The 13,569-nt window shown below is 48.8% G+C and overlaps 1 protein-coding gene across 8 annotated transcripts; it reads right to left on the reverse strand.

Annotated features, from left to right (window-relative positions):
- Positions 1–859: 859 nt before the first annotated feature.
- On the reverse strand, positions 860–11,223 carry COPS7A (COP9 signalosome subunit 7A). 8 transcript variants are annotated; one of them, XM_080810468.1, is made up of 8 exons: positions 11,090–11,223; positions 10,407–10,611; positions 8,618–8,693; positions 8,290–8,378; positions 6,162–6,364; positions 5,387–5,492; positions 5,064–5,215; positions 860–1,832 (listed from the first exon to the last, which is right to left on the reverse strand). In XM_080810468.1, the coding sequence occupies exons 2-8, from the start codon at positions 10,566–10,568 to the stop codon at positions 1,565–1,567; spliced, it is 1,056 nt and encodes a 351-aa protein (XP_080666594.1). In that variant the 5' UTR covers positions 10,569–10,611; positions 11,090–11,223; the 3' UTR covers positions 860–1,564. The 8 variants fall into 8 exon arrangements, with proteins under 8 accessions (XP_080666594.1, XP_080666591.1, XP_080666592.1 ...); XM_080810465.1 differs by having other exon boundaries at positions 11,063–11,221; XM_080810466.1 differs by having other exon boundaries at positions 10,977–11,112.
- Positions 11,224–13,569: the final 2,346 nt, after the last annotated feature.

Below are 13,569 nucleotides of genomic sequence, written 5' to 3' on the forward strand. Positions count from 1 at the left end.
GGGTCTTCCTTTCCTGATCCTCCGGCCAAAAAAAGGGGGGGGGGCTTTAGTTTCTCTACTCTGCTGTGCATTTCCCACTATGTGTCTGGGCTAAGCATCCAGAAAAGAAAGAAAGAAAAAAGCAGAGTGATTTGCCTCAATGCTCTTGAGACCACAGCGCCTGTGCTAGAGAAATTCCCCTCCCTCAGGTTTCAGTGCCTGCCCAGCCACTGTTGCCCCATTATGCAGCTATAGCTACACTACCATGGTGCTGCCCGGGGCTAGAGGCGGGAGAGAAGGAAAAAAACTGGAGATTCCCCTACTCTCTGACCCTTAGGAGTACCTTTCTGGCTCCTCAGACCTGCAATAAGTAGATGGCTGCAAGAGGAACTCTTTCACTTCAGACCTGATGTGGATTTCTGGGTTTGGGCCACCTCTGAGTCCACTCTGGGCAATAATGGGGCGGGTGGGGGCAGGGGGCGATGGCAAACTCACCACTGGCTTCACGGAACTTCAAATTCTGGTTTCTTCCTCCCTGCTACCATCTACTTCTCTGCCATCTCAGAGAGTTGTCCCATGCAGTCCATGCGGGAGCACTGGGAGTGATGGGGGAGGGGTGCGCCCACTCCATTTATCATCTGTGTGGTCCTGGGCAAGTTACATAACCTCCCTGTACTTCTTCTGTCATCTTTAGAGAAGGATAATAGTGGTATCAACTTCACAAGGCTGTTGCATGGACTAAATGAGTTTATATATGCAAAGCACTTAGCATCATGTTTGACTGCAGGAAGCACTTAATATTAGTCTTAAACGATCATAAAAAGATTGGACAACAGAAATAGGCACAAAGACAAAAATCACCCAGGACTCCAATGCCAAGAGGTATAACACACATTAGGGTTTTATTACGCTGCCAGGTGTTCATTACACTGTTCTTCCCACCCAGAATGCTCATCCTCCCTTCCTTCGTCAGGCCAACTGCCACTAGGGCTTCTATTTTCACTGGAAAGTAGAAGGCTTGAAAAAGGCTTTCCTGACCCCAGGTAAGATGTAGATCCTTATGCTAAATGCTTTCATGTCACCCTATACTTCTCAGCACTTACCACACTTTCAATTACTTAATCATATACTTAAGAACCTCAAAGGACAAATTCTCTCTCTTCTCCTGTACTCAAAGTTTCGCCTTTGCACATCCTTCTCTTCCAGATGGTGACCCTGCATCTCCATACCTGTCCTCCAAGGCCCTACAGTAGAAGCCTTCTCAGCTGATCCAATTTGGCACTAATCTGGGCAAGTCTGCTTATATAAATGGGACTTCTCAGCTCAGAGCTGAGTCAATGAGGACAGTGAAGGCATATTTCTGATCCACATCCTGGAGATTCTAATTCAGTAGGAACTGGGGTGCGAGCGGGATCCAGGAATATGCATTTTCAAAAGCTCCCCTGATGTTTCTGATGCTGGTGGCCCACAGAAACAGTGTCTGTGGTAGGCAACTTCCAATATGGCTTCCAATGATCCCTGCCTTCTGACAGTCAGTAGACTGGACCTGGTGACTGGTAAGAGTGATGAGATACCTCTTCCACAATTAGGTTACAAGACTGATTCTGCTTTCCTGATGTGATGTCTCTGGTTCTTGCTCTGATAGAGGGGGATACCTGGGCTGCCTCTGACCAAGAGCCAGCCCAGAAACGAGTTCCTCAGTCCAGCCACCTGAGGTAGTGAATCCTGCTGACACACTGGGTGTGGATGGAAGGAGATCTTTCCCCTTGGAACCTTGAGATGACATGGCTCCAGCTAACTCTTTGATTGCAGCCTTGTGAGAGACCCTGAGGCAGAAAACAGTGCCCACATGCCTGAACCACAGAAAATGAGATAATAAATGTGTTATTATTTTTTTATAAATGATTTTTAAATATTTTATTTATTGACAGAGATCACAAGTAGGCAGAGAGGCGGGGGGTGGGGGGGAGCAGGCTCCCTGCTGAGCAGAGAACCCGATGTGGGGCTCAATCCCAGGACCCTGAGATCATGACCTGAGTGGAAGGCAGAGGCTTAACCTACTGAGCCACCCAGGCACCCCAAATGTGTATTTTTAAGCCACTAAATTTTAGGGTAATTTGTTACACTATATTGGATAACTAATACATTGCCTGGACTGCCCAAAGCTCCCTTCTATTCATTCTTGTTGGAAAACGCATCTAAACGGAGAATTCCCAAACTCTCTTCAACGGGATTTCATGAATACTGACTGTAGACATTGTCTTTGCTCTTGTGCATGAAGACTTACACTAGTCCAGTTGCTGATTTTAGCTTCAGACACTTTGGCATAGTCTTTTAAGTGTCACCGGTTTCATGGGCATGAACTCTGAGTTCTCATAAAGGCAAGTCTTCTTCCTCTTCCTCTTCCTACAGCGGTCCAGCCATAAGACCACTTAAGACTGCTGTACCCCAGGGGATCAGTGTGTGAGAGTGTGTCCATGGTGGTTAAGATTCTTGGTTGGAAATATTCTGGCGCCCTGAGCTTGGTTGTACATGGAATCTCTAAATCCTGAACCAAGTTTCATGGTCAAAAACTGAGCCCCAAAATAATCTGCTCCCCCTTCTTCATACCTTGGTAGCCAAGACCCCATCCCTCTAAGTCAAAGACAGACTGACTTTGCATGTCCTTGGGGCCATGTGAATGGTCCCTCTCCCGCTTTGGGTGTGAAGCCAGGCAGTCCCAGCTCAGCCCACACTTAGACTCTGGAGCCATCCACTGAAGGCCGGAACTAGAGAGCTGAGAGAAGTTATGCAGCCACTAGCTGGAACTAGCTTCCAAGAAAACAAGATACTAAGTTCAAGTGAAAAGTTGGGGAAGGAAGTCGGGGGGACAGGTTCAAAGTGCCAGGAATTAGCAACTTCTACGCATTGAAGGGTATGGGAGGAAGAAGGGGATTATTGCAGAGGTAGAGACTGAGAACCAAGACAAAACAGGCTCAACAAGCTCATAGAGGGCAAAGCCAAACCAAGAAGCCAGAAGTGTCAATTCCCAGTTGGCCCAGTAAGCTTGCACAGCCCCCTCCAAACAAGACGCTCGCCCAGCCCACTTTTAATCAAAACCTCAGGATCCCACCCCACTTTCTAGTTCTGTGACTGAAACCTTTAGCGCCCACAGAGTGGTCTGTGCTAGATGTCCACCTAGAGAAAAACACAATCTCTGGAGAGCACCTCAGTCAACACTGGGACCCTCAGGAAGCAACCGCTTCACGTGCAAGTGGGGGTCGGGGGTCGGCCAACTGTCCCTCACACTAGAGCTTCGCAATTCTTTTTTTTTTTTTTCCCCTCACGAATGTTTGCTCTTTATTTATTTATTTGACACACAGAGAGAGATCACAAGGAGGCAGAGAGGCAGGCAGAGAGAAAGAGGGAAGCAGGCTCCCTGCTGAGCAGAGAGCCCGATGCGGGACTTGATCCCAGGATCCTGAGATCATGACCTGAGCCGAAGGCAGAGGCTTAACCCACTGAGCCACCCAGGTGCCCCAAGCTTTGCAATTCTAAAAAGAGTGCACAGCAGTGCGCTAGACCAAGGAGACCAATCATCCGAGGACGGGAAGCTCTGCCTTGGACGGTGGACGGGAGCCTGCTGCTGCTTCCTGCAGATCTCAGAGTCCTGTGTGGTTCTGATGCAAAACCTGAAGGTTATTATCAACTCTTCTCCCTTATAATTCTGCAAGAAGGAAGGCAACAGGCTGCAGCCCAGCTCCCTGAGAGGAGGGCCAGCGATGGCCATTTTGCACGTCTAGTGCTTTGCACATGTTGGTGCTCAGCAAGTATCTGCTGCTTCTGAGTGAGTGATGGAATACTGAGCAATCTGTCCCAAGTCACACGACTCAAGATCTAGGTCTCCTGGCTCTTAGGCCAGGACCTGGCACCCAGTACCTGGTTCTCTTCTCTTTCCAGCACTTTGCTTTAGAGTGGACGGACAATGAGCCTTCTTCCCATCTGCACATATCAAAGACAGAAGATACCCATTTCCGGGCATGTTTGTAGATAGACTTCTCATAGATTTATTTCTGTTCCATGTTATATATAGATATATGTATATATATACTTTTTTTTTTTTAATACAATCTATATCCCCTTCCCTTCCCCACCAAACTCACAAAAGGAAGTATAAATCCTTCCAGGATTGCCATCAGGCTTTCCAAGATAGCCAGGGCTAAGAAAGAGCCATCTCTCAACATCTCAAGAGATGGGTGCCCTTCTTTGGCTCTGGGGTCATTGAAGCAGCAGCATTCCCAGGACCCAAGGGGAGGAGAGAGGAAAGGAAACAACTGTAGTGTGACAGGATTCTAGGATGAAAGTGTCCAGTGACTCTGAGAATGGCAGACTGGCTCCCAGGATTCTCCGGGTGGGAATAAAGGCAGAAGCCCTATGGCTCTTCGGATGCTGCCCCCGACAGGTGGGGGGCGGTAAGGAGTACAAACCAGGGATTAGGCATGCGGGGATGGGCCGGTGTGAGAAGAAACAGGTGTGGGTTGTGCTGGAGAAGTAGCAGTCCCACCTACTCCATGACAAATAACAAACAGGGATAGATGCTGCCCCCCCCACCCCCATTTTAAAGAAACAGGGAGAGAGCATGGCAGGGAGGAGGAGGGAGACAATGGGACACATAATAAAGTCACATAAAGCAAAAGTACCAATAAAAACATGACTTGTACTTGCCTCCTCCCTAGAGAAGGTGTGATCTATGCTTGGGGGTCAGGGAGAGAAAAGGGAGGTTAAGGGTCATGAACCTAGGATTATCAGCTGGCCAGGGGCACAGGGAGGCTGAGGACTCCTAAAGAACAGGCAGGCAGCTAGGACCCCACATCCCCAGAGAAGAAACGACAGTCCCTTCAGTTCGACTTGGACCAAATCTTGGCGCTCCCTCGGAGTCTGGCAAGGGGAAGAGAGAGAGAGAGGCTGCAGGGAATCCCCTCACCCCTGCGGCCTCCCCCCACATCTACTCCCATGCAAACGACTAAAGGGGGTTAGGACAGCCGGGTCTCTGAAGTAAAAGCAGGACACCCCGGAAGCAAGAGGTTCCTGCCACATTGGCTCACCCCTTGCCCTTTGAGGCTTTCTTGCTGGGCTGGCGCTGGTTGGTGCCAGGGGCGGGTTCCCTCAGCTCAGTCAGGTGCTGCTCAGGGTCCTGAGATGTAGCTGCGGCGGCTGCTGCTGTTGTAACTTTAATGGTTTTTTTAAGGTTGGCCACCTACCCGGATGAAAGAAATGGGGGACAATAAGGGAAGTCCCAGAATCCGACAGGCCCTGCCGACCTTGTCTGTTTGCTACAGCCACGGTCCTGACCCCTCCACCTGGGACAACTGGCTCCGGCTGCATAGGCTCGGGATCTCAGGTCTGTCCTGATGCCTCGCCCGCTCACCTCACTCTCGATCTGCTGCTTCAGGCCCAGCTGCTGCTCCTTGTGCTGGTTGGCGCGGCTCACCTGCTCCTCGATGCCTGACAGCACCACCTCACAGCCCACACACCTGCGAGGATCAGGAGCGGAGACGCGTCAGCAGGAGGCTGGGATCACACACTCACGACAGACAGACTCAGAACACCCTGCATGCAAACACCCTGTCTGAGTTAGGGACCCTCGCCAGGGCACCTGGAAACCACGTGCAACAATAGTCCCAGGAGCCACAAAGACACCTGGGGGGGTGGGGAGAGGCAGCCTAAGACACGTATGGGAAGTGCCTGGAGTAACGCACAATATGTGAGAGGAGGAACCGAAAACAATAATGGGTAGATGCTGGAGAGAAGGAAAAAAAAGATATATTGAAGTAAGACAAGAACACAAAGAGAAACACGGAAGCAGAAGAGACCCAGGGCCTAAGACACGCTGCTTACAGACCGATGGGATGAATCCAGCTTAAGACAAGTGAGAATCCAACACCCCACTGAGGATCCTCTCAAGAGTACTGCTCCCCGCTCCCCACAATGACTATGCCAAGGACACCGCTTCCAGCCTCTTGCCCCGCAGGCCCTCCTCTGCTCCCTTCTGCCCTTAGAAGCTTATGGAGGAATGAGCGCCTCTCCCTTCATCCCCTGGGACTCTACCTCTGCAGCCCAGCCCAGCCCTCCCCACCCCTGCAAAGCACCTCCCCGTTTCCCGGAGGGAGACGAGAAGGAACAGGGCCAGGACAGGGTCTCACCACTCCTGCAGGGTTCGAGCAATGGCACTGAGGTCCTGGCGCTGGATGTCCCGCCCAATGCTGTAGTCAACCTCCAGTCGCTGGTTGCGCTGGTCCAGGGAGCCACGGAGCACGTCGGCATACACTGCCTCGATGACAAGGTCTTCCAGCTGCCGCACGTTACGCAGGGCAAGGGCCTCCAGTAACACTGCATATGGGATACACTGGGGTGCAGGGAGGTCGGGCTGGGATTTGTGAGGCTCTCCAGCAGAGAAGGGCTTCCAAGAGTCTTCCCTCCATCTCCCACACCCCATCCCCACCTCAGCTCCCCTGCCTACGCTCCATTCCTATTCCTTTTTTTTCTTTTAAAGATTTTATTTAGGGGCGCCTGGATGGCCCAGTGGGTTGGGCCTCTGCCTTCAGGTCAGGTCATGATCTCAGGGTCCTGGGATCAAGCCCCACATCGGGCTGTTTGCTTCGTGGGGAGCCTACTTTCCCCACTCTCTCTGCCTGCCGCTCTGCCTACTTGTGATCTGTCTCTCTCTCTGTGTCAAATAAATAAATAAAATCTTTAAAAAAATAAAATAAAATAAAGATTTTATTTATTTCACAGAGAGAGAGAGAGAGAGAGACACACAGCAAGAGAGGGTACATAAGCAGGGGAGTGGGAGAGGGGAGAAGCAGGCTTCCCACCATGCCAGGAACCCGATGGTGGGGCCTGATCCCAGGACTCTGGGATCATGACTTGAGCCGGAGGCAGGAGCTTAAGAACTGAACCACCCAGGCACCCTCCACTCCTACTCCTAAAGGATTTCCTCTAGGGGCGCCTGGGTGGCTCGGTCATTAAGCTTCTGCCTTGGGCTCACGTCATGATCCCAGAGTCCTGGGATCAGGCCCCACCATCGGGTTCCTGGCACGGTGGGAAGCCCGCTTCTCCCTCTCCCACTCCCCCTGCTTGTATTCCCTCTCTAGCTATATTTCTCTCTGTCAAATAAATCAATAAAATCTTAAAAAGTAGTAATGATTTTTTTTTAAATTCCTCTAAAAGGCTGGGCCTAAGGCAAAATAAGTTAAAGTACCATCCCCTGAAAAATAACCTCCCGAGAAGCATGACGGCAAATAAGATTTAAGATTTACGTTCCCCTACCACCCTTTACCTCCCACCCTACAGAGGAAGAAAGTGACATCGGCCTGGGCATCAGTCCTCTGGCCACAGCTCAGGACAGCACAGACCTTGGTCCAGATAAGCCTGATGTAACAGGAGCACGGGGTGGGGGTGGGGTCTGAGTTACTTAACCGTTCATACCCCACTTCCTTCCACAGAGGCACCTCACGACAGAGAGCCTGGTTTAGGTCAAATCATGGGGACCACAGGAAAGTCAAGGAACAGCTGAGAAAATGTAGGTGGGTGGGAGAGGGATATTTAATAAGAAACTGAACCCAACTGGAACTACAGAGATATGTCTGGGTTATGCACTTCTGACTGGCAAACAGAAGCCTGGCACTTCACCAGAAGAGAGAGCCTTGTCCCCACATCTGAAAGCTGAGGCCGTTTGTGTGGAACTTTCTTTCTTTACTTTGGTTTTTTTTGTTGTTTTTTTGTTTTTTTTTAGATTTCTATCTATTTAATTGAGAGAGATAGAGAGCCTGCACACGCTAGCATGAGTGAGCACAGCTTGGGGGGCGGTGTGGCAAGGGAGAGGGAGAAGCAGACTCCACACTGAGCAGGGAGCCTCGAATGGGACTTGATCCCACGACCATGACCTAAGCTGCAGGCAGACATTTAACTGACTGAGCCACTCAGGCACCCCTGTGTGGGACTTTCTATAGTGAGGAGGAAGGTGATCGCATTAACAAGCGAATGGCACTCTGGTTGCTATTTCAACCCAAAATGCAAAAAATGTTGAATGAAAAACAAAACAAAACAGAAAGTGAAGAGAATACCATTCAGCCCAAAAGGCTGCTGCGGGAAGTGGAGCTCAGATACAGACCTTGGAGGGACATGGGGTTTAGGGAAGGCAGAAGAGTGACAGTGTGGGCAAAGGCTGTCTGAGTGCAAATTCCCTTCAGACAGGCCCTTTGAAGGGAAATTCCCTTCAAGACCCGGCAGGCTTGGGGGGGCGGTATATGGAGAGAGATAGTCACTCACCTTGACTTTGGCAGCCAGGGTGACAACTGATAGGTGTCGAAGCTTATTCTTCTGAGCCTCTGTGAGTGGGGGAAGATTCCGGGCTTCAGCTAGGAAGAAAAGACAAAGCATAGGAAATCCTGATTACACTTTCGTGGGAAGCCCTAGCCTCCTTCCCTTGCTTCTTCTTTTTTTTTTTTTTTTTTTTTTCCCCAGTTTTCCATGCCAATTCAGATCTTAACTCTGACCCTGTGTACCGTAGAAGGGTTTCCCAGGAATTTCTTCTAGTCCTTCCAAAAATTGCCCTTCTCCCACCTCCACTACTCCAGAGCTCCAGCCCTCTGGTTACCTAAGTAATCAGCATATGTCCCGTAAGCAAACACTGTGAGCAGCCGGAATGTGGAAGCGAAGTCACTCTCAGCCAGCTGCAGGAACATGAAGGAAGAGGTGACAGGATGGGCCTCTCTCCAGTTTCCCAGCCTCACTTGTTTTGAATTCCACTTTCTGGCCCTATCTTTCCCCTCTCCCACTGGCTCTTCCAGCTCACCAAAAGGACTTCTCTGCCTCTCTGATCACTCTCCCCATTGGAAGGCCTCATCTCCACCTCTAGGCCCTTATTTGCACTACCCCACCCCCCCTGCCCCAGCTGAAATCCACCATACCCTCTTCCTCCATATGTCTTCATTCTTACCCTAAATTCAGAATTGAACACATTCAGAGTGTTCAGTAGTGTGTGTGGGCACGTGCACACCCAGACATTGCAAATTGTATTTTGGTCCTTTGAGTGTGTTTAGTATTTCTGAATCTGCATATCATCAGGCAGTCTGCTGTTCTTGTCACGTCACCAAACACTCCTGTGTTAGCCTCATTCATCTCTGACAGCTGCGTGGCCTCAGCAGGCACTGGAATTTATGGCCTCTGTGTCAGACTTCTAGCACCCAAGTGGCTTCATCATCCAGGCCAGCTCACTCACTCATCTCCTATCACTGATCACTCATTCTGGCACTTAATCGATCAAACCCTTAGGTTGTTACCCAAGAATATCTTTTTTTCCAATAAGATTACAGACCCAGGCCCTGGTATCCCACCCACCTATGTCTAGCAGAACAAGGCATGTATTCGGCTCTCAGTAAATACTTGCTGAATAAGTAATTTGCACGTCCATATCCATTAATCTTATCTCTGCAACTGGAATATAAGTTTTAGAAGGGTAATAGGCACTGTGTCTTGTACTTTTTTGGAATTCCCAGGTGACTAGCAAAGAGATAAACAAGCACCCAATAAATGCTTCTTTTTGTTCACCTTAATGGACCCTCTTTAGTTCCACTACAGAGGAAAGCAGGGAAAGAAGGCAGCTAGAGTATTCTCCACATACCCGAGAGCGATCCCCAAAGGCAAAATCCATCAACTCAGTCAATCATTGGCCCTCAAAAACCTAATATAGTCTGCCTATATACCAATGCCCTAGCATCTCAGGACGTGGGGTGAAGTCATACATCTTGGTGACCCACCCACTCTATACGTTAAACTGTTTACTCTGCCACTTCTACGTGAACAGTTCTCTCTGCTCTGTTCCTAGCATCTTGCCATATGTCTTCCGGGGAAAAGACCTTCTAACACTTCTAGACGCATCTCTAACTTAAGGGAATTAACAAAGGGTACAAAGCAGGGAAGGAGGGTATGCCAATTTCATGTTTATTGCCTTTCAATTGTACTGGACTTTACACTTCCCATAATCTGACCTGATTTCTGTAATTGACAGTGAAGGGCAGTATCAGCTTCAATGTTAAAGGGAAAACAGAGAAACAGAGGTCCTAAAGGAAAAATGACCTGATCAAGGCGACATGGTCTTATCGAGAGCTACTATGTTGGCAGAGACAGGCTGGAATCAGGTCTCCTTTTCTGAATCACGCGCTCTTTTGCTTAAAAATGAAAAATAGTGGGTTTTACAGATTCATCATCATCAAAGGAAAGTAAGAGGTTTACTTGCCTACTTATTTTTGCCAGCTGCTAATTAATCATCATCGTATTCTTGTTCAACTGAATGGTTTGGAGTTGCAAATGAGCCCTGCCCACCCATTCTCAAGTTCAAACTTAGCCCCAAGCTTCCCTGTGGGCTTTCCAGACCAGGAACCCACCTCTCTAACATTAGGCATATCCAGCAGTTCTCCAAACACGTAGACACCAGGAGCCTCCAGCACCTGGTGGATGAGTGTGGCCAGTGCTGCCCCCTTGGCCGACTTGGCCAGGAGCAGAAATTGTTCCTGGTTCTGCCCTGTCACCTTCACCTCGGCACTCATGGCTGCACTGAGCTGGGGGGACCTGGACTCAGGATATCTGGAGCTGCAAGGAAAGAAAATGTGAAGCTGGAGGCCCCTGAACACTGGGAGGGCGGGAAGCACAGGAGCCGGGGCTGGACTGCAGAGACACTGAGTCACTTCTGCAAATGAGGGATGAGAGATGGAGCAGTCTAAAACTCGGATCTAGAAATCCTAAAATCGGCCACTTTGATGGAAGCCTGGCTGAGACAGGGTTGCCACGCCCCCTCCCCCATCCTCGGGCCTGATCCCATGCCCACCACGTGCACCCCACTGAACCCCAAGGCACAGGATGTAGTGGGGTAACGGGTGTCACATGGTGTCCACCCCGACAACGCTCCCTCAAATTTCCATGGCGTCCCGCAAGTGCCCTCAATCACGTGACCTCACCCGCACGATCCTTCCACGTGGCTCCGCCCCCTCCCTTAAAGAGGCCGCCCAGGGACCGTGGGCTCACGGCGACTGCCCCGTCGTACCCTGGGTCAGACTCTGTGGGCCGCTACCTGGAAGCTTCGTCTTCCAGCACACCGGGCGGGGCCGGAGCTCCGTCACCTCCGGCAGCTGTTCCGAGCCTTTCCTGCCACCTCCCTGCAGAGTCGCTCTGGCCACTAAACTCTATGGCTGGCTTCCGCGCCGTACTTCCGCTCTTACGAGGCCGGTTTCGGGCGGGCCATGCCCCTCCCCCCGCCCTCCCGGCCGGTGAAGCTCCCGCAAGGGCCAGTCATTCTACTCTCTGATTGGTTGTTGAGGAAGAATGACGGGCGCCTTCCCCCCGCCCAACATTCTGTTTCAATAAAACTTTATTGTCAGATGAGCGCTGGACGGTAAATGCAGATGGGAGTCCCCGGGTCTCCGCAGGTACCGGGTGGTTATGTGTCGGCTCAAAGCTGCGAGGAATCTGGAGATCTGGGCTGCACAGGGAGCATGGGGCGACAGGAAAATTGTAATGGGAAAGAGAGGGAGGAGGGAAAGAGGGAGGGAGAGAAATGAGAGATAGGAAGGAGACAACAAGCAATAATAGAAGTTTAGCAGCACGGGTCCCCTGGCTAGTTTAACCTTTTTTTTTTTTTTTTTTTGAGGAGCAAGAGGAAAGAAGTGGAAAAAGTAAAGGAAGTCATAATAGGTAACATGTGTTAAGTGCTTCCTATTGGTCAGGCATCTTTTAAAATTGTATCCTACTGAATCCGCATAACTATACAGCATCCCCAGTGTGACTTCAGGACACGGTTTATGATGACGGCCTGTACTTGTAGAGTGAGGCTTTCCTGTGCATTGAGTCTTTTAATTCCTGGGAGACGAAAAAACCCTAGGTATAAGGAAGGCATCTGTTATTTTCACTTTACCGACAAGGAAATTGATGCTGATAAAAATTTAGAGTTTTGCCTGGAACTCAGGTCTCTTCAAGCGCAAAGCCATCTTTCAACGTTACCATGATACCTTAGGGAAAATAATAAATTAACATTTCTAGAATGTTGGGCTGAGATTTATTTAATTCCTTTGATGCTTAGAACAGTCTATTATTGTTTCTGTTTTCCACATGGAAAAACTGAGGTCCAGGGAAGTTAAGTAATTCAAAAAACAATGGAAAGAGGAGAAAGGAAAAAGAAGAGAACATAAATGAGGAGAATATTTTACAGGACTGATAGACTGCTGGAGTGGAAGGGACTTGAAACTCAAAGTTTGTGGTACACATGGCTTGGTTTATGGTAGCAAATGAGAAGGAGAAACAGAAAGGAGATGGGTGGGGGAGAAGGAGAAAAAGGAGTGGAAGAGGCAGAGGAAAAAGTAAAGAATGGAAGAGATGACACAAACGTGAAGAGAAGGAATCAAAAGCATAATAAAACACCTGAAATTTGAAAGAACCAAAGAATCAATGAGTACAATCTTATCAATATAAAGAGGGAAGGAAAAAGAAAATATGAGGAAAGAACAAGAGCCCACGTATGTTCTATTATGTGCTATGTCTTTATCTGTTCAACTTTAAGACTATTTTTTTAAGATAAGTTTTAGGTTTACAATAATATTGGCAGCAAGGTACAAATATTTCTCATAATACTTCCTGCTCCTACACATACGCAACCTCCCCATCAACAATATCACTCTTCAGAATGGTACTTTTATTTTTTTAAACCAAAGTTGAACCTGTATTGTCCACATCATAATCACCTGAAGTCCATAGTTTATCTAAGGGTTCAGTGTTGGAGGTGTACATTCAGTGGGCTTGGATCATGTATAATGACATATATCCATCAGTGTAATGTCATACGGAGTATTTTCACTGCCCCCAAAATTCTCTGTGCCCTACCTGTTCCTCTCTCCCCACCCCTGACCCCCCCTGCAAGTACTGATCTTTTTTCCATTGTCTCCACAGTTTTGCCTTTTCCAGAATGTCATAGAGTGGAAATCATACTGTATGCGGCCTTCTTATATTGGCCTTTTGCACTTTAAGACTCCTTCATGTCTTTCATGGCTTAATAGCTCATTTCTTTTTGGCACCATTAGTCTTCCATTGTCTGGATGTACCACAGTTTATTTATTTACTTACTTACTGAAGGACATCTTGGTTGCTTCCAAATTTTGTCAATTATGGATAAAGGTGCTATAAACATTCATGTGCAGGGTTTTGGGTAGACAAAATTTTCTACTCCTTTGGGTAAACATCAAGGAGCATGGTTGCTGGATCATATGGTAAGAATATGTTTCTTTTTTTTTTTTTTTTTTTTTTTAATTTATCAGAGAGATTGAGGGAGAGAGCACAAGCAAGAGGGAGAAGCAGGGTCCCCACTGAGCAAGGAGCCGGATGCAGGGCTTGATCCCAAGACCCTGGGATCATAACCTGAGCCAAAGGCAGACACTTGACCTACCCAGCCACCCAGACACCCCAGAGTATGTTTCATTTTGTAAGAACCCACCAAACTGTCTTCTAAAGTGGCTGTACTCATCCGCAATGTATGAATGTTTCTTTTTGTTTGTTCGCTTTTTT

The sequence above is a fragment of the Martes martes genome (assembly GCF_963455335.1).
Source record: "Martes martes genome assembly, chromosome: 8".
Taxonomy (NCBI): Eukaryota; Metazoa; Chordata; class Mammalia; order Carnivora; family Mustelidae; genus Martes; species Martes martes.